This window comes from Pyxicephalus adspersus, chromosome Z, assembly GCF_032062135.1.
Source record: "Pyxicephalus adspersus chromosome Z, UCB_Pads_2.0, whole genome shotgun sequence".
Classification (NCBI taxonomy): Eukaryota; Metazoa; Chordata; class Amphibia; order Anura; family Pyxicephalidae; genus Pyxicephalus; species Pyxicephalus adspersus.
Genome location: NC_092871.1, coordinates 45,013,222 through 45,034,427, shown reverse-complemented (window position 1 = coordinate 45,034,427; position 21,206 = coordinate 45,013,222). Strand labels below are relative to the sequence as shown.

Sequence of the window (21,206 nt, the reverse complement as noted above, 5' to 3'; positions counted from 1 at the left end):
TTGAATGCTTCATAAAGTTTGAGATAAATTCAGCAAAATGCCAGAAAGAATTCAAAAATACAGATGAAGCTGTAATACTACATGTATCTGAGAAGCACAGCATTTGGGGATTAAAAACAATGATGGACAAATACGGGGTACAGAATATTGGCACTTGGGGGTTTAATAACACTGGAGTGTACCTGAACACATCAGTTACACACTAATTCTTGAGGAGACCCAGAAAAATAATAGACCAATATTTGGGGTTCCATAAAATACCACAATGACATTTGGAGTTCAAAATGTAAAATGCACTGACACTTGGCGACCAAAAAATTATGGAACACTGGCACTTGGCACATGGAACACTGGAGACGCTAGAAGAATAATACTATGACATTTAGGATTTCCAAAAAACAACACACTGACATTTGGGGTTTCAGATGCATTACACACTGACACCTGGAGGCAACAAAACAATTAAACAAAGACACTTAGAGCTCCAGAATAACAACGTGTTACTGGGGTTCCAGGAGAATATCACACTGACACCTGCAGGCCGTAGAACAATGAAATACAGAGAATTAGGGTTTCAGTAGAACAAACACTTAGGGGTACTAGAACAATGTGACTTGGGGTGGGAGTTATGTCTCTGGGAAGAAATATTCTCCATGAAAATGGTTCCTTTAACAAAAAAAAAAAAAAAACATACATGTGGTGAAGTGCAGAACTGAAACTACTCACTAGGGGCTCTGTTTATAAATTATTCCCTTTTCAAATTGCTCATAAAATGTGTTTCTTTCCTGTTCATTTCCTATTGTGACAGCTGTGCATTTTTGAAGATTGGCCACCAGATAACAAAAAGACTCATTGCCCCCGATTCATCAAGCAGAATCGGATTATCGGTCGCGCATTTGTATTCGCGATCCGAAATCGTACTCTCGTCTCCAGCAGCTTTACACTGGCGAGCTTGCATTAAAAGTCACTGTTCCCCTAAAAAATCATTCTTTCTAATGGCACACACATTACCCATAGCCCTAGCAGGAATCCGGCTGGCAGTGAGGCGAGTGTACGCGCACACTCGAGTCCGGACCGCGGTAAACCGCGATCGATGGCCGTGCATACTTTCGCGCTTCCAGCGAGCGCGGATTTTATTGATGAATCAGGGGCATTGTTTTAATAGCAGACCTGTAGAAAAACACGACCATAAAAATTTACCACCAGCGATTTTTAGAGAAAATGACCGGGGGAATATTTTATAAATTGAGGCAAGGATGTCTATAAGATATGATGAAATCTGTTTTTCATTGCTCAAAAGGTGTACCCTGCATGTTGTATATCCCCATAAATTCAGTGTCATGCCATCTGACCACTGACAACTTACCACAATACTATCACTTACCACCATTTCAGTAATCACTGAAAAACCTGTAAGTTGGCATTATCCCACTACTTTACTGATCCAGAAGTGTATTTAGTCTCCTTTTTTTAGGCAATACCTTCATTTAAACAGCAAGCAGGTAGAACTTAATATAGCAAATTGGTTTGTGATTCCCCAACCCTTTCTGTGCTAAGTGCAGGGTGGCAACAATTTTCACACCATGCAATTCTGCATACTACAAATCATCACATTAGTTTTGCCCCACACTGAGCTTTCTTAACCTTGTGAGCACCCCAAAGCTGCCACACCCAGAACAATGCTGATAATCAGAGCAACTAAAACACAAATCTATATATGTAATACAATCCCAAGTTCTAATAACACTTACTGGCTCCATCTCTGCCGTGGGTCCACCAGACGCAGTGTGTCCCTAATTACAGCAGTTTTCACCTCCTCATCCACCAAACTTGGCACATTTTCGAAGATGCCAGGAAGAAGCTGCAACATCCAGACAAAAGGCACCACGATATAAGAAATGCAGTGAATACTGTGCTCAAAGATTAGCATATTTAATTAGAAACAATTTATTAAGACCAAAGTCAGTGTTTGATTGTGTTTTTCAAACAGGCCCACAAGCTATTTTTTCATATAAATCACAGGTATTAATACTGCAGTTTTAATGATGATGTTAAAGAAGTGTTTCTACAAAAGAGGATGAATGTAAATAAACACACATGACTAATGGGTAGTTCCCCAGGTTTATGAGGGTCTTCCCAAAAAGAAAAGATAGTGACTGTTGCCATTTATGGCTCATGGAGGGGAAAAAAAGAAGTTAACAGCAAATATCAGGCAACACACCACAATTCACATTTAATCCAGTTATCTAATAAGAAATTTGTATGTTTAGTATTTGTATTTTAGCATGTTTTGTAATATTTTCAAGTAATGCCTCAAACAGCAGTACTTGGAAATGAAAAAACAAAACACTAGCAGACCAAGGATAGTGATAACTTTCTGGTGATGCCCCTTTGTCCAGAATACATTTCAGATCTGTTATTCCACAAACACAAGTTACATGGCCAAAACACTCTAGGCACGTGGCCATCATAACTGAAGCTTTATAAGGATTTTGGGGTGTGTTTGGGCATTTGTGACAGTTTGGCCAAAGGAGCATTCGTGAAGTTAGATACTTCACAGATAGATTAGAAGTTCTTTTTTTGCAATAATTAAATGTCCCAATTTATCACAAAAGTAGTCTTTATTTTATGGACATGGCTTTGTGAACCTAAACTCACTACATTTTGGCATACAAACCAGGGCTGTGTAGTCAGGGTTAGAGCTGGAGTCGAGGAGTCGGAGACAATTTTGGGTACCTGGAGTCGGAGTCGATAAAAATGTGCCGGACTCCGACATCCAATAAATTTAAATTATAATTAAAAAATACAGCAAGTTCAAATAAGTTAAAATGTCCGATTTCACAAACAATAGTCATAATTAGGTAGTCCTCTGTTGTAAGAATAAAGCCCAGTGCATAGTTGTATTTCTACTAGTGTAAAGTTCAGCTGAGCTATTATACAACCTGACATTCACATTATTGTAATCTGGATTATGTACATTACAAAAAGTGTTTTCATTTTATTTCAGATATAATGTGCTTAACAAGCTCATTTAAGTGTAAACAAGTGTAATGATTTAGGTGTAGGTGAGTGCTATGGCCTGATGTGTGTTCAGGTGTCCTGTCTACACTTTCCATATATGCTTCCATCCAGGGCTGAACTTTAACATCATTTTGCACACCACCTAATACTAGGACGTTAGTAACATGACCCCCCTGGCCCTGTAGCCTCCCATTGCCCTGTCTTCAGGAGAAGATCAGCAAACAAAGATAAAGGCAGCAGTTTCCGCTCAACTTCCTTGGTCTGGTAAAAGAGCTTAGAAGTACTTGGAGGAACAGCTTTTTGGATTCAACTGTAAGTGTTCATGTTTATTTTAAAACTGCATGGCTGCTTGTGTGTTTTATGATGGAAGGCTGTGTGCATGTTTCTGGATAAAACTGCAGGGCTATGTGTATGTTTGTGTGTATGGTGCAGGAATGTATGAATGTTTGTGTGTATGGTGCAGGAATGTATGAATGTTTGTGTGTATGGTGCAGGAATGTATGAATGTTTGTGTATAGTGCATATTGTGTGTATGTTTCTGAGCAAAATATAGGGCTCTGTGTTGTGTGTATAGTATATTTGTATGTTTGTGCATGTTTTTCTGTATAGGACAAATTATGTCTAAGTTTAGTGCAGGGCTATAGCGTGTGTGTGTAGTGCCGTGTTGTATGTATGTTTGCAATAGTGCAGGACTATGTGTATGTTTGTATTTAAATCAAAGAACATGCTAGTTAATATAACAAATTTTATATTTATATTTTAGTGAAAGCGGCAACCCATTCACAATGGCAAAAAGTCTGTCAACAAACATGATAAAGTCTGCTGTTTATGAGCACTTTACATTATCAAGTGATGGGAAACATTGTGTGTGCCAATGTATTCTTGAAGATGATGGTGAAAAACAATGTGATGCAAAAATGAGAAGTTTCAGCGGGTCTAACAAAAATTCACCTACAAGCGCATCCCATTTGAAAAGACACTTGCAGAGTTTTCATCCTAAAGTGTTAGAAGATGTGAATGAGAACGATATCAATGAAAATATTCTATCTACTTCTGGGATAAAAAATGTTCAGAAATCTACTGGACATCAAACTCAACTAAGAAGATTCTTTATATCTGACAAAGTTACCATAACAATGACTCCAGAAAAATTCAAAACCCACATTATTGAAATGGTAGTAAAGAATGGTGTACCACTATCCTTATTTTAACAGCCAGCCTTTTTAGGCCTAAATGGACAAATGAATAAAAAAACTTGGTGTTCTCTGGAAAAAACAAGTATAAGGAAATTTATAATTGAAGAGGCCAAATGTAAAAAGGAAGAACGAGGAAAAGGTCTGAAGGGACAATTTGTCTTCAAAAAAACTGATGCATGCACACGTCAGAGTCATTTATTTTTCTAATAATGTTTGATTTGTTGATGAAAATAAACAATAACGCAAACCTTGGGAATAAAGGACACCCAGGCACAACAAAATGGAGGATGTTCTAGAAGATTTTGAAATTAAAAAGAAACAGATTCTATGTATTGTGACAGATAATGCTTCTAATATGTTGAGCACAACTGAGAAAATGAATAAATTAGATAAAGAAAGTGACAGACAGATATTAAAGGAAGATTCTGCAAGTATTGGAGAAAGTGAAAGTGAAGAGAGTAGTGACATTTTGGATAACATTGTTGAAGAAGCATCTAAGCGTACTAGTATTCAACATATGCGTTGTGCTGTTCATACTCTGCAACTTGCAATAGGAGATGGATTGAAAGATCGTCATGCAGCTACTCTAATTGGCAAATTGAGGCAAGTAACTGTTGCGGCCAGGGCCCCTAAAACAGATGCCATTTTGAAAAGACGTGCAGGAAAAGGATTCATTTTGAACAAACAACACGCTGAAGAGGAACCTATTTGATGGTAAAGCGTTTTTTTGAACTAAAAGACTTTCTTGAAGAACTGGACAATGAAAATATTTTATTAACTGAAAGCCAGTGGACACAAGTAAAAGCACTGGAAAATCTACTTTCTAACCCCTTTACTGTCACCAAGAGTTTGCAATCTGAAGATTTAACACCTGGTAAATTCTTCTTGAAATGGAAGCGCTTGATATATTGCCTGAACAAAAGTGGACGGTTATTAGCTGATGGCATTGTATCTTCAATGATTAAAAGAGAGAATCACTTACTGGATAATCAAATCTTGTTAGCTGCTATTTATGTTGATCCAATGAGCCGAAGTTTGTTGAGCGATGACCAGACTGATACTACAATAAAGGCCCTCTATGATGTAGCAGTTCGCATGAAAGGATTACTACCTGAAACACCATCACTGGATGAAGCTATAAGCATAAACTATTAAGAATAATACTTTGATTCCTTACTAGAAAAAATGGAACTTTCAACAGTAAAGCGAGGTTGCATATGTGTGAAAGATAAACAACCAGAAAATGTCAAAATAAAGAGATTCCAGCAGGAGTTCATCGAAACTGACTGTAGAAGAAGCCATCCTTGTTTTCCTGAGATTATTAGTGATGCGGCTAGAAGCGTAACACCAATGCAACCCACTCAAGTCAGTGTTGAAAGACTTTTTCCAGCTCTAAAAATAATCAAGTCAGATTAAAGAGCTTCTATAAAAGAGGATCTGGCAGAAACAATTCTGTTTCTTAGAACAACACTACACCGAGCTAGTTTTGGATTGCATTTAACAGCTATTCTACTCTACAACTATATTCCAAGTTTATTATATACACTATATTAGGTTTTCCAGCTTTTGTTTTTGTTCATGTAGTTAAGATTTGTTTTTGTTTTAAAACTACCAAGGAATGTGGTTCATATTTTTAAACTAGTAAAGTTCCTGTTCCTAAATTTTTATGCATGTTATGCTACTACTTTATAGCCACTTGATAAAAACAATAAATAAAACCTTATGGTTTTCATTTTTTTGCCTTTTGTTTAAACTGGCCAATACAGTAGAGCGTCAGCTTCCTAGCCAGTGGTTCTGTGGTTAAATAGTGTGTATGTTGCCTTCCTTCAGTCAACTTGAAAAAAACATTAGCAAATTACAGGGTTTCTCATTTTATCTTTACACTTTTGCATTCAAACTTCACAAAAAAAATTTCACCCTTGTCAAAAAATTATTTTGCATTCAAACTTCACACTTTTGCAACCAAACTTCACAAAAAGATTTAGACCCCCTAATTATTCATAAATCAATAAATTTATTATAAAATTAAATATAACACAACATTTTTACCATAAAAGTTTTTCTCAAGAAACAATAAATAAAAATATGTAATAGATTATTAAATGATTTATTAATCATTAATGCTTTCTGCTCTTAGGTATTTAGGCAAAAAACTAAACATTTTTGTATAATAATTTGAGCAATCCTGCTCGCTTATTGTTAAAAATACACTATTGATGCTTTCTAATAAAGCACTCAAATTAATAAGCCTATTTCTTCTTACTACTTCTTTACATTTAGAGAACATGTTCTCAACAGGATTACGAAATGGAGAGTGTGGTGGTAAAAATAAGAGTTGGTGTCCCTTACTTTCAACTAAGGTCCTTACCTGGCTAGTTTTAGGGGACATTATCCATACTTAGGATGGCATGCTGAACACTCTTTTCACTAAAAACATTCAAAACCTCATCAATAAAATCGAGGAATGCTTCTTGATTAAATGCTTGTGCCCTAAAGTGGAGGGTCCCATTTTTATTCCTCACACAACAAATTGAATAATTTCTGGAATACACTCCAGCCACAACATGCACCGCCCTTTGCCCAATAGGGGAGCTTCCCCTTTTGGTTCTCATTGAGATGTTAAAACCTACTTCATCGAGAAAGTAGACATTTTTCCATCTTCCTTAGCAATGAGATCAAGGATTTTTGTTTCAATCAACTTCATTAGTTTCAGGGAAATTTAAAATACAAACACAGGGTATAACCAAGACAATCACAGTATAACAATCTAACAACCGGGGTCTGAAAAAGGAAAAGGAATTAAAAAAAAGGACATTGTTACATTCAAAATACCTGAAATCATGGGCACATATCACAATGTCCATAAGAGCTAGCGAAAAATAAACTCACCCATCAGCGTGAGTGTCAATAATATAAGGGTGTATCCAATTGGGTAGGTAATCTCAAAGTCCATGGTGTTATCCGGATCCAAAGTTGACATAAACAATTATAAAAACAAATATAAACAAATATATAAACAAACAATAAAGCAGCCCTTGGGGTGAAGGGGGATAGGAGGGGGGGGGGGGGGGGTAAGGAAACAGGGGTAATACGTTTAGATGCTAACTCTCAACACTAGGCCCAAAAATCCTTTAGCTATTATTTAGCGTATATATGACTGGATTTGGGGAGATTCTTTGAACCAGTCCCAGGCTAACCATGCCATTTTACATTGTTCCGTGCGATCGTATTTTCCGCCACCAACATTTCCATGTGACAGATTTTCTCCATTTCCGAGACCCGAACTTTAATGGAAGGAACTGTGGATTGTTTTTATATTCTCGGGATCAGAGCCCTAGCAGCCACGAGAAAGTGCCGGAGGACGCCTTGAGATCAGGGCTTTTGTTAGCATAGCTAAGCCTTTCTTAAAAAGAGTGGGAATCATAGCTCCTTGCAGGAATTAAGCAAGTTCTTTTTAATGACTGTTGGAACTTATCAATGCATCTATGTATTGTTGAAATAGATACATTCATTCCAAATTTGGCAAATATTTGATCCTTCACTTCTCTGAGGCTTATTCTGCAATCTTTGGACACCTTATGGGCTTCATCTAACTTTGAATTTCTCAGACCTCCTCTTGGTAATTTTTCCACTGTACCGGAAGATTCATATGTCTTAATCATTTTGGTTTTGGTTGTACGATTACAACCCAAAACCATTGCTGTCTGGGAGGCATCACTTCCATTCAGATAACTGTCTACCACTCTTTGATGTTCTGCATTATTTACCTTTATGGCCAGAGAATTAAGTGCAATACTAAATACAAAGCGAATACCTTTGAAGATAAAAAGATGAATAATATTGTTATTTTAAAACTTAGTATAAATCCCTGAAATAAAGATATTAAATTTTAAACTTATATAAAGTAAAAAACATAATAAATGACAAATCATCAATTTATTTTCATATAATTTTACTAATGTTTCTAGAGAACAACTTTTATTATAAAAATATTGTGTTATTTAATTTTATAATAAATGTATTGATTTATGAATAATTAGGGGGTCTAATTTTTTTTGTAAAGTTTGGTAGCAAAAGTGTGAAGTTTGAATGCAAAATGATGAGGATAAAATGAGAAACCTTGTATATATAGAGGAGTCGGAGTCAGGGGTACCAGGAGTCAGAGAGTCGGAGTCGAAGCATTTGTCTACGGACTCCACAGCCCTGATACAAACTGCATTCAATACCCTTTAATTAGCTTCCCACCTCCTGTTCATGTTCAATCTTCATGCTCGGGTTTGCGTTCACCTCTAGAAGAATTGGCTTAAGGTCCTTCATCAGGAGGATGTCAAATCCTAAAATCTGTGAGAAGGGTGGAGACATAATCACACATCAAGAACTTCACATACAGCTCTCCTTTATTCAGATAACAGTGGAAGAAATCTATAAACAGATTTTTTATTTTTTATTTACTCTATTTTTTTTTTTCCTTCATTTGGTAAACAAAGGTGAAAATTATGGTAAAAAAAAGCCTTTTTTAATACAGAGCTTTAGAAGATGTACATAGTTCTCCCCAGCCCGTTTTTAGTAAGCAGGCCGCCCTGCCCACTTCTCCCGACTCCTACCGTGTTTCCCCGAAAATAAGACCTACCCCGAAAGTAAGACCTAGCACTATTTTCTAAACCTGCCCTAATATAAGACCTACCCCGAAAATAAGACCTAGTGTAAATCTGTCCAGTTCAGAAAAAAAAACCAAAACTGTAATTCAGCCTAAAAAATCTAAAGCCTAATACCCCCATCTAAAATCCTAATCTAAAGCTTAATAATCCGCACGCAAGCCCTAGCGCCCGCCCCCATGTCCCCCCCCCCGCACGCAGGGGTCCGTAACAGCCAGCCCACCCCTGCTCAAGATCCCCCTTAACTATATACAGCAGGTCAGAGGAGAAAAAGAAAAGAAAAGAAAAGCATACATAAATTAAAAACCGGAGGACAGTACTCACCGAGTCGTGTTCTTTCCCTGTGAAGGCAGCGGGACACTGAAAGAAAGCATGGGGCAGTGCACACTCCGGAGCCGCACAAGCCGATGCTTTCTTTCTAGTTCCGGCTCCTGTCACAGGCGGAGTGATACTACATGCACTCCGCCTGTCAGAAGCCAGAACTCGGGCTCGCGTCTTCCGAAAGGTAAGTTTTTTTTTTATTTTTAAGACCTACCCCGAAAATAAGACCTAGTGTGTTTTCGGGAGCCAAAAAAAAATATAAGACAGTGTCTTATTTTCGGGGAAACACGGTATCAGCTGTTCTAATCCTCTGTACCAACAACTGAGAGGCTGCTCCATTCTCACCTGTCATCTGTTCAGATGATTCCAACTTCTGATAAGAGCCAGCAGACAAAGGGCACAGCTATGATTAGATCCGGACACAGGCTGTCCCTCCCCCATTCTCTAGCTGTGCTGAGTCTCCTGTGAGTCTTCTTTGGGAAAAAAACTATTGTGTAACAATGTAACCGCCCAGTGGGCGTGTGTAAATAACTGAATGTCATTCTGCAGCCTTACAGCTCCTTGTGTATAAACCTTCATATCTCCTAAACTGTATGTCATAATGACTTGCACAGGGAACACTTATAGGTAGTAGTAGCTATAATTTCAGCACCCGAAAATTTCAAGATATGAGGATAGGAATTGTAAAAACTTGTGAAATTACGACTGGGGTTGCTGTTTCCAAAGCAAGTTCGCCTAGGAGTCCATAATTGAAAATGCAAATTGGGGACCCCCGGGGCCACATACATAGAAAGGACATTGAAATGAGGCCCCTAAATTAATACCTACCCGTCACAAAGTTATAACTGTCATACTATGTTACTCTATCTGTTTCTCTTCTTTGAACCCCAATACCTTAGAATAGTGGGGTGTACAAAACCGAAAATGTAGGTGCAGTGGGGGGACACCTTTGGCTAATCCCCCCCACACACTAAAATTTCATTACTATGGCAAACGAAATGCCCTGTTACACATTACTGCTCACTGGAATTTCTCACGTCTGGTAATAACACCCCTGAAAATTTCACTATCACTATGACATCACTATGCTATCGATGGAACATAAAAAAACTGCCCATCAAAACAAAATTGGGGTGCAGGTAGTGGTAGGGTACAGTCATGTGTAACAGGGCAGCGTGTTTGGATGGGCAGAATTTTTAATGTTGTAATGATTAGGCCTCTGGCATTCTCGCAAAAATTTCCTTGAACTTCCAATGGGTCCGGGAATATTCAGTGAACTGATTTCGCTAACCCATCGGAAGTTCCAGGAAATTATGCATTCATGCAGCCCTGGGAATCTTGTGTGCGATCCCCAGGCACTAGAAGTTAATTACCCAGGCAAAGTTGGAACAAATTATAGGGGGAAGGTAGAACACCGACACATTAGACGAGGTTACTGGATACCTGTGGCATAAATAACTGAGAGAGCTAAATTTGCTGTGTCTTGCCCCGTCTACTTTTTTACCACCCTGCTACAGCTTCCCACCACCCAGCTGAAAATATTTTCTGGGAAAAACACTGTACAACAAATACACCTTTCTGGTAATGTTCTACAACCAGATTATACTTTCAGAGCTGCAGTAGATGTCCCTGAACCTGCATTAGTCCATATAACTGTATTTTTTTTTTTAATATCTTCCTGGTATTGGTTTTATGGTTTATGTTGAAAGCATTGGAACCTAAAATGGGGATCTGGGCCCTGCTGTCATCACTGCTTTATTTTTTTAGGCATTTCATAACTCCTTTTTAAAGTGAACAATTTTCTCATAAATAAGGGCACTTTGTCAATGTGCATTTATTCATGTTGCCACTGCTTCTCCCCTCCATACGAGTTAACAGAAACATGGAATCAGCTTGATGCAGGTTGCGCCTGAATAAAAGGAAGTCAGGTGCCTCAAATGCAACTGTCAACGAACGCAACTGTTAATGATCTTTGGAGTGACAAATATGACTGTATTGCTCCTAAAATCAACCTGCATTCCCCAAAGATACTAGCCCTAAAGCTGCGTACACACCTGCAATTTTTCTCGTTGGAAAGGATCTTTCACGATCCTTTCCAACGAGAAAAGACTGCACGATGCATGAACGATGCTGTACATACAGCACCGTTCATGCTCTATGGAGAGGGGAGGGGGAGAGCGACGGAGCGGCACCCTGCTGCGCGCTCTCCCCTTCCCTTTCATTAGGATCGGCTGTCGTCCATCGTCCGTGGATCCGCCAGGACGGTCGTCGGACGATGGACGACGACCGACTGTACACACGGCAGATTTTCGCCCGATAATTGGCCGATACCGATTATCGGGCGAGAAAAATTTGCCGTGTGTACGCAGCTTAAGACTGGATACTTTCTCTCTTCTTATCGGCAGTACATCATCCAAAAGACAAAAAGGATCCTGCAAACTAAGCAATCACTGTATATACTTGAGCATAAAACGAAAGTTTCTTTGACAATCTAACTGGTCACCCCATCACTTCATACTTTTGTCATTCAGCACTTTTTCTTCAGCACTAGTCAAGCAGAACGATTTCCTGCCCGATAATAAAACCAGTAAATAGTAAAATAAAATAAAGTAAAATCCATATTAGGTTCCAGGGCAGAAGAAAGATCTTCTAAAACTTTGAGCAGATCTGCCTTACTAGCACTGCTGGTGCTGGCTGTTTAGAGTGAATGTAACAAAAAGACAACCATGATCACCCACAAAGCTAGCATTATGATTTGTATGAACACAAAGGATGGTAACTAACCTGGAAGCAAGTTGGTCCAGGTTTAGATGTGGGTATGTCCACCTGATAGTAAACTTTGAGTTCTGGAACCAGAGCAATGAGGGTCTTTATGACTAGAGAGATTATATCAGACCATACTTTTTTGACATCCACACCTGTTGCAGAAAGTCTATAGAGAATGCTGGAGAAGGTCCTCTTGCTCCCAGTGTGGACACTGTCCGAATGGATGAACTTTCCACTGTGGATGTTCAGTGAGTAATTGGTCAGATGCATATAAACACGGTGAAGATTTTTATGGTTCGGCTCCTGATAGGGCTCGGTGCAAAATCGGGACAAGCCATCTTTGGCGATATAGATCTCCAGGGGCTCTAATGATTTAAGAAGGACATACAGTCTCATGTCAAACTTTAAATTGTCCATTAGAAGAGGCTTGCTGATGTACTCTTGGACCACAGCTGGCCGGTTCTGGACACTGGCCATTATCCGCACTTCACTGGGGTCCTTAATGAGGTAGATTCCATCCCCCTGACAACCTCCATCTGGTTTCACTATGAAGGTGGGCTTCCATGATGGGTCATTTTTCTTTGCCATACGAACCTGCAAAACATTAAAAATAGAACTGCAACTAAATATTCATTTTCTATACTGAAATAAATTCACTCTGTGGTTTACATCTTGTAGACAGTCTGAAGTATTAACTGCTCAGTGCCAACACCAATCTCATTTTAACAAAAGTAACTAATTGTGCCAACTTGTAGCAACCATTACAAATTTAGTTTTTTCAGCTTTGAAATGCCAGGAAAAGGTTAAATCCTTAGTGGTTTCTATTATTCCTGCATGTTGGTTTGATGGCAATTATACTATAATTGTTCTTTATAATATATGTTGCCCAGAAGCTACTTATCTTCCTTGTTTCTCCTAGTATTTTCCACCAAAATCTTCATCAAACCAGGAAATGTCCTAAAGCAATTTCCACAAGTGTTTTACAACATAACTCAGCAGATGCAGAAATCAGATGGACTTAGGTAAGAGAATAAAACCTTGACATACAGGCACCTCAGCCTACTTGCTTCAGTTGGCAACTATAATGGTGATCAAATGTATTCCTCAAAACATTCACAGTCATAACTACTGGCTTATAAAAAAAAAATCTTACTCAACTAGGCAAACTGTATATAGCAAGCTCATTATGTCCACATCTTCCAGGTTCTGTATCAGAAGTGATGTGGGTCTTGGCTACAGTGCCTACCTCTCTTTTGCCTTGAAATTGTAGCTGTTACTGAACAACAAATGTCAGCACTCTCCCATGGCACAGTTACTGGAGATGCAAACAGAGCATTAGGGAGGCTCTGACGGTCACTGGACTATGTTAACAGATTAGAACCTTCTCAACTGCACTAAAATAGCAATTATTTTTTTTTTAGGAGCCATTACCTGAATAACAATTTGTATGACAAGGCAGCAACCCAATGAGCAGACAATTACTGGCTGATAAGTCAACAATGTTTTTTTATGCAGAATTTATCCCAATTTAGAATTATGTAAGAAAATCAGGGATGACTCTGAGGTCAGTCATATCTCATCTCCAGAAATGTAAGTGAGATTCTTACACATGCACCTTGTAAAACCTCCTATATTGAAGCTTCTTGGCTTCATTTGGATTCATTTCCAAATGTTTTCCAGACAACAGTCCATCATCTGCCTTTTAAAGCTCTGCAGCTCCCCCTACAGATTTGCCTAAAAACGATCTCTCGAGTCCTTGAATTACACAAAAAAAGAAAGCACTGGCAGTCTACCAGATGACAAATTACTTGTACACTGCATGTGTCCAGGAATTTTACTGCTGCCAGGCCCATTCAATAAGGCCAATGTGTGCAACAATCAAGTGGAAATCCTTTTCTCTAGGGTCTTTATTATCCCCTGGGGATATAGCAAATGTCAGTTCTAGCTTTTCAAAGATGTTGGCCAATCTGGTTATGAATAAAGTTACCCCAACCCTAAAATGTGGAAGTTGCATTAGTCTTATTTTATTTCAGGCCTTTTCTCATTAATTCCACTTTGTCATCCTATCATGAACACTTTTTCTATCCTAGTGTATTTATGATAAAGAAGCATAGACTACTCTTTCCTGATTAAGACTACAGAATACATCCTCTTACCGCCATAACATCCAGAAGAGGTATTCTGTAGTCCAAAGTAGGCAGAGCTGATAGCACTGCTTGAGGTTTGAATCCAGGGGAGACGGTATACATATATGGTTAAAAATTTACAATATTTCTAGCAGAATCATCCTGTTTTTCCCCCAACACTTACACATATATCCAAAGGGATTTTGTTATATCTGTATAACAGACAAAAAAAAAGCAAACCCGAAAAGTTCATTGTAAGGGTTTACAGATACTTTAACCTTTTTAGCAATTGCAAGTGCTTTTGTGATCACATTACTGGCACATGTATAAAGCATTCATGATTACATTGTCCTTTACCAGTTTAAGTGGTTCAGTGTGATCAGGAAACACATTTTTTTGGTGCTTCAGTCACTTCCTTCTCCTCCAGTGGTCAGTAAATATATTCAGGAGATTAAATCCGAAGTGTCAGCATACCAAATGAAGAGCATGGGTGAAGACAAAACACAACACCTCATCAAACTATTTTCAATAAATTTCTATAATTGGGCAGGGACACCCCAGCTGAAGCACCCCCTTCCTTTTGCAGAATTGTGGAATGCACAGTAAATGTAGATTACACAGAACACAGTGACAGAGAAGGTTCTAGCCACCGCACCACAGATAAACAGATGGAGGGAGGTGTCAGGACAAGCTGGAAATGCTCTTGCACTTCACCTCAAACCTCGGTGGTGATGGAAATGACGTGTGACTGTAGTCGGCACTCAGGATGAGAGTATGAGAGTATTTTGTGTGTGGTCACACTGGCGGCATTATAAAGTGGTTACATGAATGGATATGAAGTGGCATCTGCCGACCAGGAACCGGCCCAACATGAGCAGCTTGTGAGGACGAGGGCACATCTGTCTGAAGGTGATAATTCCCTCCACATCCTCGGCCACTGTTCCAGCCAATGACCTTCAGATACATGCATGCAGTTCATTGCAAATCAGCAAAAATATGACTGTGACAGCCCAGTTCCAATTACAACTAAAGAGAAAAATACACCAAAAGTACAAGAGGTACCTGGTCTCAGGGGAGTAGGGAATCGCAATAATGTTAGGGTGACTGGAGGGTATATTAGGCACAAACTTTCCTTATCTGCACACAAAGGTTCAAGAAAACAGAAATACAATTGCCACACAAATCCATTTATTGATTGAATTAAACGGTGTTCTGTTCACTCAGCAGCTAACTAGGATTTTCTGAAACTGCCTTTTTAATTTTAAGGTCTCTTCATAGCAACAGTCCCCAGTTTGTGGATTTATTCTTTAAATTACAGATTTGTTTATTAATTATAAGCAGTGCTGCATAGGATATGTGTTTAATGTAAACGCAGACTTTTAGGACTTTAAAAATATTTCAGCAGCTGCACAGCTGCACTTCAAGGGGAAGCTGTTATAATCAGCCACCATACTTTTTGCTTTCTTCCTATTTTACTTGGGAATTCTACAATCCTGAATAATTTCTTAATTTCAGTTACAATATGTAAAATTAAATAAAAAAAAGACTGCCTAAAGCAAAGTGGCAGAGCTTAACACCCGGGAAAAACCTATTACTGGAATCCCTGAAAAAAAGTGAATATCTAATCAAACTAGGACCCACCTAGACTTGGAATACCAGTTTTAATTGGCCTGTGTTATTGCTGTTTTAATATTGATGGTCTCCTGTTCACTCTTTGGTTAGTTGGAAGCAGATGAAACACTATTTGCGTGTAATAACCAGGGATAAGGAACAATGATATCCCAAATGAAGGCAGGATACAAAAATTAAAAATGAAAAGGATAAAACATCCAAAAAGTAACCTGCTCTTTCTTTGTTCAGTCTATGTGAGCAGGGAGAGCATGTCATGTTAAACTTTCTGCAAACTAAAAAAAGTGAAGAGAAGCTCAGAACAGCTCCAGGTAGTAGGAAGTTTTGGCCCAAGCAGCAGACGAGCCCCGGGAATTGGAAGGAAACAGAAGAGTCTTCATTTATAATATGTCAGAAGTTTCTTTCCCAACCTGCTAGGAGGCAGCATGAAAAATGAATGGAGAGAGGGAACATATTTTCACTGCAGCGCTGAAAATGCCAACCATGCTTCATCTTCATTTTCCTTCAAAAAATTACACATGCTTTTCTTTAGTTTCCTTAAGAAAAAAAAAAGAACTGTAGAAGCTTTACGGCTGTCAACCAACAAAAACTCCCCAGTAATGGGGAGCCACTATCACTAACTACATGGAACAAGACGGGAACAGCGTATGTTTAAATGTGATACTGCCTACAGTGCTAGAGGTTTACATAATAAATAGGCTAATGTAAAAGCATTATCCAATTATTGAAATGGGAAAAAGAGATATAAAAGCAGCTCTTTTTAGCGCCTGTTAGGAAATGGATATTTTGGATGCTCTTAGAACTAAAAAGAAAATGTATAATGATTAACTGGACCTGTCATTTAGTTTGATCAGTACCCTTCACAAGGGAAAACAAAAACAATCTGTATGGCCTGCAATGGAAGAACAAGAAACAAAATTCTTTCTTTCAGATTTCCATAAAGTTTTGTTAAATTGCTCTGTTGTAATTGATGGAAAAAGTTAGTAAGCCCACTCATGGACATGGTTTTTAACAATATTTTCTTGTCATTTTCCTGTGTTAACAATTTAATAAAGAGATTGAAATACTGTACTAGAAGCAACGAGCAAGAAAGGAAAATCCGATCAGCTGCCTCAGGTTTAATCTGCCAATACATGTGGCCATTCCAAGGTCTAATATGTCAATATAATGATTTGGTATATGCAGTATTTCTTTTATTCTCTGCAGCATCAGTCCAGCCACATATATTTACACATTGATCCTGAATTATAACTCTCTGAGGAACGCATTTTTTGTTGAGTTAGATCTTACACTTGTCTTTTACTAATTTTTGGGTGATGAATCCAGAAATGACCCAGTTTTTTGCTATCACATCCAGTGTTTACGATACACAGGGTACCCCCAATTTTTGTCAACAACTTGAATGTACTGTTTATTTAAATTTTCTTTTGTTCATAGAAAGGATTTAGTGTTACTCTATGACATTTTCTTTACAGTAAAACATTTGAAATTTAATCGGGTAAGCGGTTAAGGTAAAAATGTATGCTTATAGCTTTTCCTTGAGTGTTCAGTGTTAGGACAACCCCGCTGTATGCTCTAACAATAGTCAGCCATCCTATGTACATCCCATCTACCCCGATACCGACCTTCCATGACCTTTAAATCTTGGTGGAATCGTTCACCTTTCTTATCAGTGACTGCACCAAGGTTTCCTGGGAAGTTAGAAAGATGGCTATGCAGAAAATGCACCTTGATGCTCATATTGCAACCAAGCATTTTGTAGCTCTTCAAGAGTTTCTGGACATTTTCTATGTAATTTTTTGCTTGTGTGTTTCCAAGAAAGTCCTTGACAATGGCTTTGTATGATAACCAAGCATTCTTTTCGAATTCTGACATTGTCCTGATGAAAAGGTTCATCTTTAATGAGCTGCCAAATCTATGGACCATCAAACACACTGGCCCTTACTTTTTAAAATGACAGGCTAGGAAATGCCAAAAAGTGAAACTGAATGGCCAATTGGGACTGACCCAAATATATTGCCATTGTGAAGGACACAGTTTTAGCTCCGCCTTAAGCTATCGATGAATAGTCACCAATCAGTTGAGTTAAAGATCCCAATATCTCCCGTAAACCAGGTATGTTATGGCAATACACAAAGCCACGGTCAGTTCTAAAGTACTGCAGAAATGCAATTTCTCTGGTTTGAAAGATACCTACCTCATTCCTACCTCATTCATTCACGCAGTCTTGATGCTAGGAGTCTTGAAGCCTTCTTCAATAGTCCCAAATCACATGCCAAATCACTCAACTCATGCTGATCAAATCCCTTACGAACAGAGTCCTCTTCAATTTCAAACTCTTCATCATTGTTGTCACCTAGTTCATCACCATAATCATTGTCTTCAAGAGAGGGTAGTGTAACGAAAACCGGCACTGGGATTTCATCTGAATGAGGCACTGGGCGTATAGCGGATTTTAGACTAGGATACTTTATGTTACATTTATTTTTCTTGTTATATCCTGAAGTTTTCACTATACAAACGTAAGTCACTGAAATGATCAACTGGCTCTTGCCAAACCATAGCTATACCAAATGGCATCTTATCACGTGTTCCCTCTGTCCACATCCGTAAACCCTCGACACACTGTTTGCACACCTTATGAGGGGCCCAAGACTTATCTTGATCACCAAGTTTACCTTTGAAATATGCCAAATAGGCTTGCTCTACAAATGTGCTGATATTCGCCCTTTGACCGGGAATGGTGAAACTGTCACAAATATAACAAAATGAATCAGGGTTGTTTAGGCTCTTACAACGAGAAACAGCAAGGCCAGAAATGATCTGAAAGAAAGGAAATGTGTGTAAGTAGGAAAATAAATTTTGCTTCTTCACTATGTAGAGCAGCGCACAACCTCTGACCACACCGTCTTACATGTAAAGGAATAGCCTATACAAACCCACGCTACAGTAATCGCAATAATATAGGCAGTAGAGAAAAAAACTGACATGATAGAAGAAAACTAACTGCACTTTCAGAATCAGCATATCTATTTTAGTGTATATAAGCTTAAAAATTGAAGTCAACAAAAAAATTGTTCACAATTGTTCCCCAGTGTTATAAAAGCTCTCCAAGGCTGGAGAAGATACATTTTTTTTAGTGAAGCTGGGTGATCCAGAAAACCTGGAATGGATCTTGACCAGGATTCAAAACATTTGATAGCATAGGATTAAGAAATCCCATTTCAGGTTTGCTGGATCAGCTTTACTGTTGAAAGTGTATCCTCTCCAGCCCTGGAGAGCTTTAATAAAACAGGCCCATTGATCATAAACTAGTATGTAAAATACTATGGACGGTACCACATACAGACCCATAACCATCTGAATAAGTGAATGAAGGACATATATGGAAGAGAAAACAGCTTCCATCCCTAAAAAAAGCCAGGATTCACTGCCAAACTGCTGCACTCCAGCATCTCCTGGCTGAAAATCCAAAGCTGTGACAAAGTACAGCAGTGACATTATTCTATACTTCTCTGCTGTGCAATCACTAACTCCATAAATCAGAATAATTAGATCACCACATTTAGAACAGTCAGTGTGAAGATATCTCACTGTAACCAATACAATTACCCTCTACACATCTGTTCGTCCGCCCGCATTGTCTTAAAGCATTCTCTCGCTAAACTAATACCAGCACATCAATGCACTGAAAATATCTTCCTTGTACTATTCCATGAAGATATGGTTGCAACTCCTGAAAAAGTCCTAATTACAGGAGGTTTGTACATCCAGAGCTTGGTAACACTGGCTTCAGATTAGATTTGGATCTGAATTACAAGGCAGCTAGCGCTTTTAAAGGTCAGAAGTGTCAGTGTCCATATTCTCCTAGTACAGGTAAAGGCAACCAGTAAGTCAAACATTATAGTTTGCTTAACCTTGGAGATCTCTCTAATCCACATCACATTTTAACATATAAACTTCCGACTGGTAGCTGCAAGACACTTTTTAATACTTAAACTTTGTACTTATTTTTTTTTTTTTAAAGCAATGGGTTTGCAGTGGGGCTTTTTGGGACTGAATGCAAACATCTGGCCCAAGTGTGCAAAGGAAAGTGTACCTTTGTTCCACAGGTTGTCAATATTTAATATTATATTTTGGAGCCTCACTTTCTCTCAGCATACAGCTCCCATTTTCCTGTAGACTCACTTAGGACCCATTACCAAACTCCCTAAGGAGGGCAAGGATCCATATATATGTTGTAGATATGGATCAATCCCCTTACCCAGCCAGGACCAGAAATTGTTCACCAAGATCTTGGCTTCCTGTTTGTTGTCTGTCCTACATATATGTATACATGGTGGGGCTATTGGAGAGGAAAGATTGATAACACTACCAGGGTTATCAAATAGATTCACTTGGCTCGATTAAGGGCAATCCTATTAATGTTGCTTTCTACAGATGCTGAGAAGGCCTTTGTTTAAGTAGACTACAAATTTTTTAAAACATAAACTGACATTTAGCGGGTTGGGAAACAGCGTGATGTTCTGGATCAGATCAATTTACTCCTGCCCCTCTGTCAAAGTGAATGGGTATTTGTCAGACCATTGCACCATAGATAATTGCTTCCTACAATTATCCCTTATTTTTTTTTTTTTTTTTCTTATTTGCACCCTAGAAGCCTCTATTATGCTCTATACGGGCTAATCCAGACATTACAAGTTTCCAAATTGGCAGGTGCATTAAAAGGTTGCAGTTTACATAGATTATGTTCTTTTAGTTCATGAATCTCATTACCTCTTCACCCAATCTTCTGCAAGTACCTAATTTGTATAAGTCACTAACTTCAAGATAAATGACTCCAAGTCAAAAGCTCTAAGTGTTTCTTTTCCATCAGATCTTCATGAACTGTTAAATCATGGTTTTACTTTTAAGTGGACCAAAGGAGCCATCCAATACCTAGGCACATTGTTGGCATCTAATTTGTCACTTGAACCTCCTTCCACTACTAGCAAGGATAAAGTCAGGCCTGCAATGAAGGTCCAGCATGTTCACATGGTTTGGCTATGCACATTTTTTCAAAATGTATATATTGTCATGGTTTTTGTACATCCTGCAAACTCTTCCTGTTCAGGTCCCTAGGCTCAATTTCAAACCCCTCCATGCTTTCAATTTTATTCGATATATACATGTTTAAATCACAAAAATGCTTTTTCGTTCTGAATCATTTAGTTAGATTCCATTTACCTTTTTGCCATAGTTGAAGCATCCCATCACCTTGGAGATTACATTACACCCTACAAAAGGGTCTATTTGGTGTATGTGCTTGTTTGGGCACAACTTCTTGGCAACGTCAACCCCAGTGTTTTTTGAGAACTCTGCCCCTGATTCATCAAGCAAAATCGGATTATCGGTCGCGCATTCGTATTAGCGATCCGGAATCGTGCGCGATCGCGCTATTCAACAACTGAAAAAGCTCGCGCACGGAGCCGCGCTTATCCGACAGCTTTTTA

The 21,206-nt window shown here is 38.5% G+C and overlaps 1 protein-coding gene across 2 annotated transcripts in view; it reads right to left on the bottom strand.

The window, feature by feature from the left end:
- The window catches only part of TTLL11 (tubulin tyrosine ligase like 11), a 101,614-nt gene that overhangs the window by 56,201 nt on the left and 24,207 nt on the right, over positions 1-21,206 (bottom strand). For both annotated transcript variants that reach the window (XM_072429602.1, XM_072429603.1), the window contains exons 4-6: positions 11,978-12,553; positions 8,463-8,558; positions 1,752-1,861 (exon numbers count right to left, since the gene is read on the bottom strand). In XM_072429602.1, the coding sequence (XP_072285703.1) occupies positions 1,752-1,861; positions 8,463-8,558; positions 11,978-12,553 (782 nt within the window). The remainder of the gene's footprint in view (positions 1-1,751; positions 1,862-8,462; positions 8,559-11,977; positions 12,554-21,206) is intronic.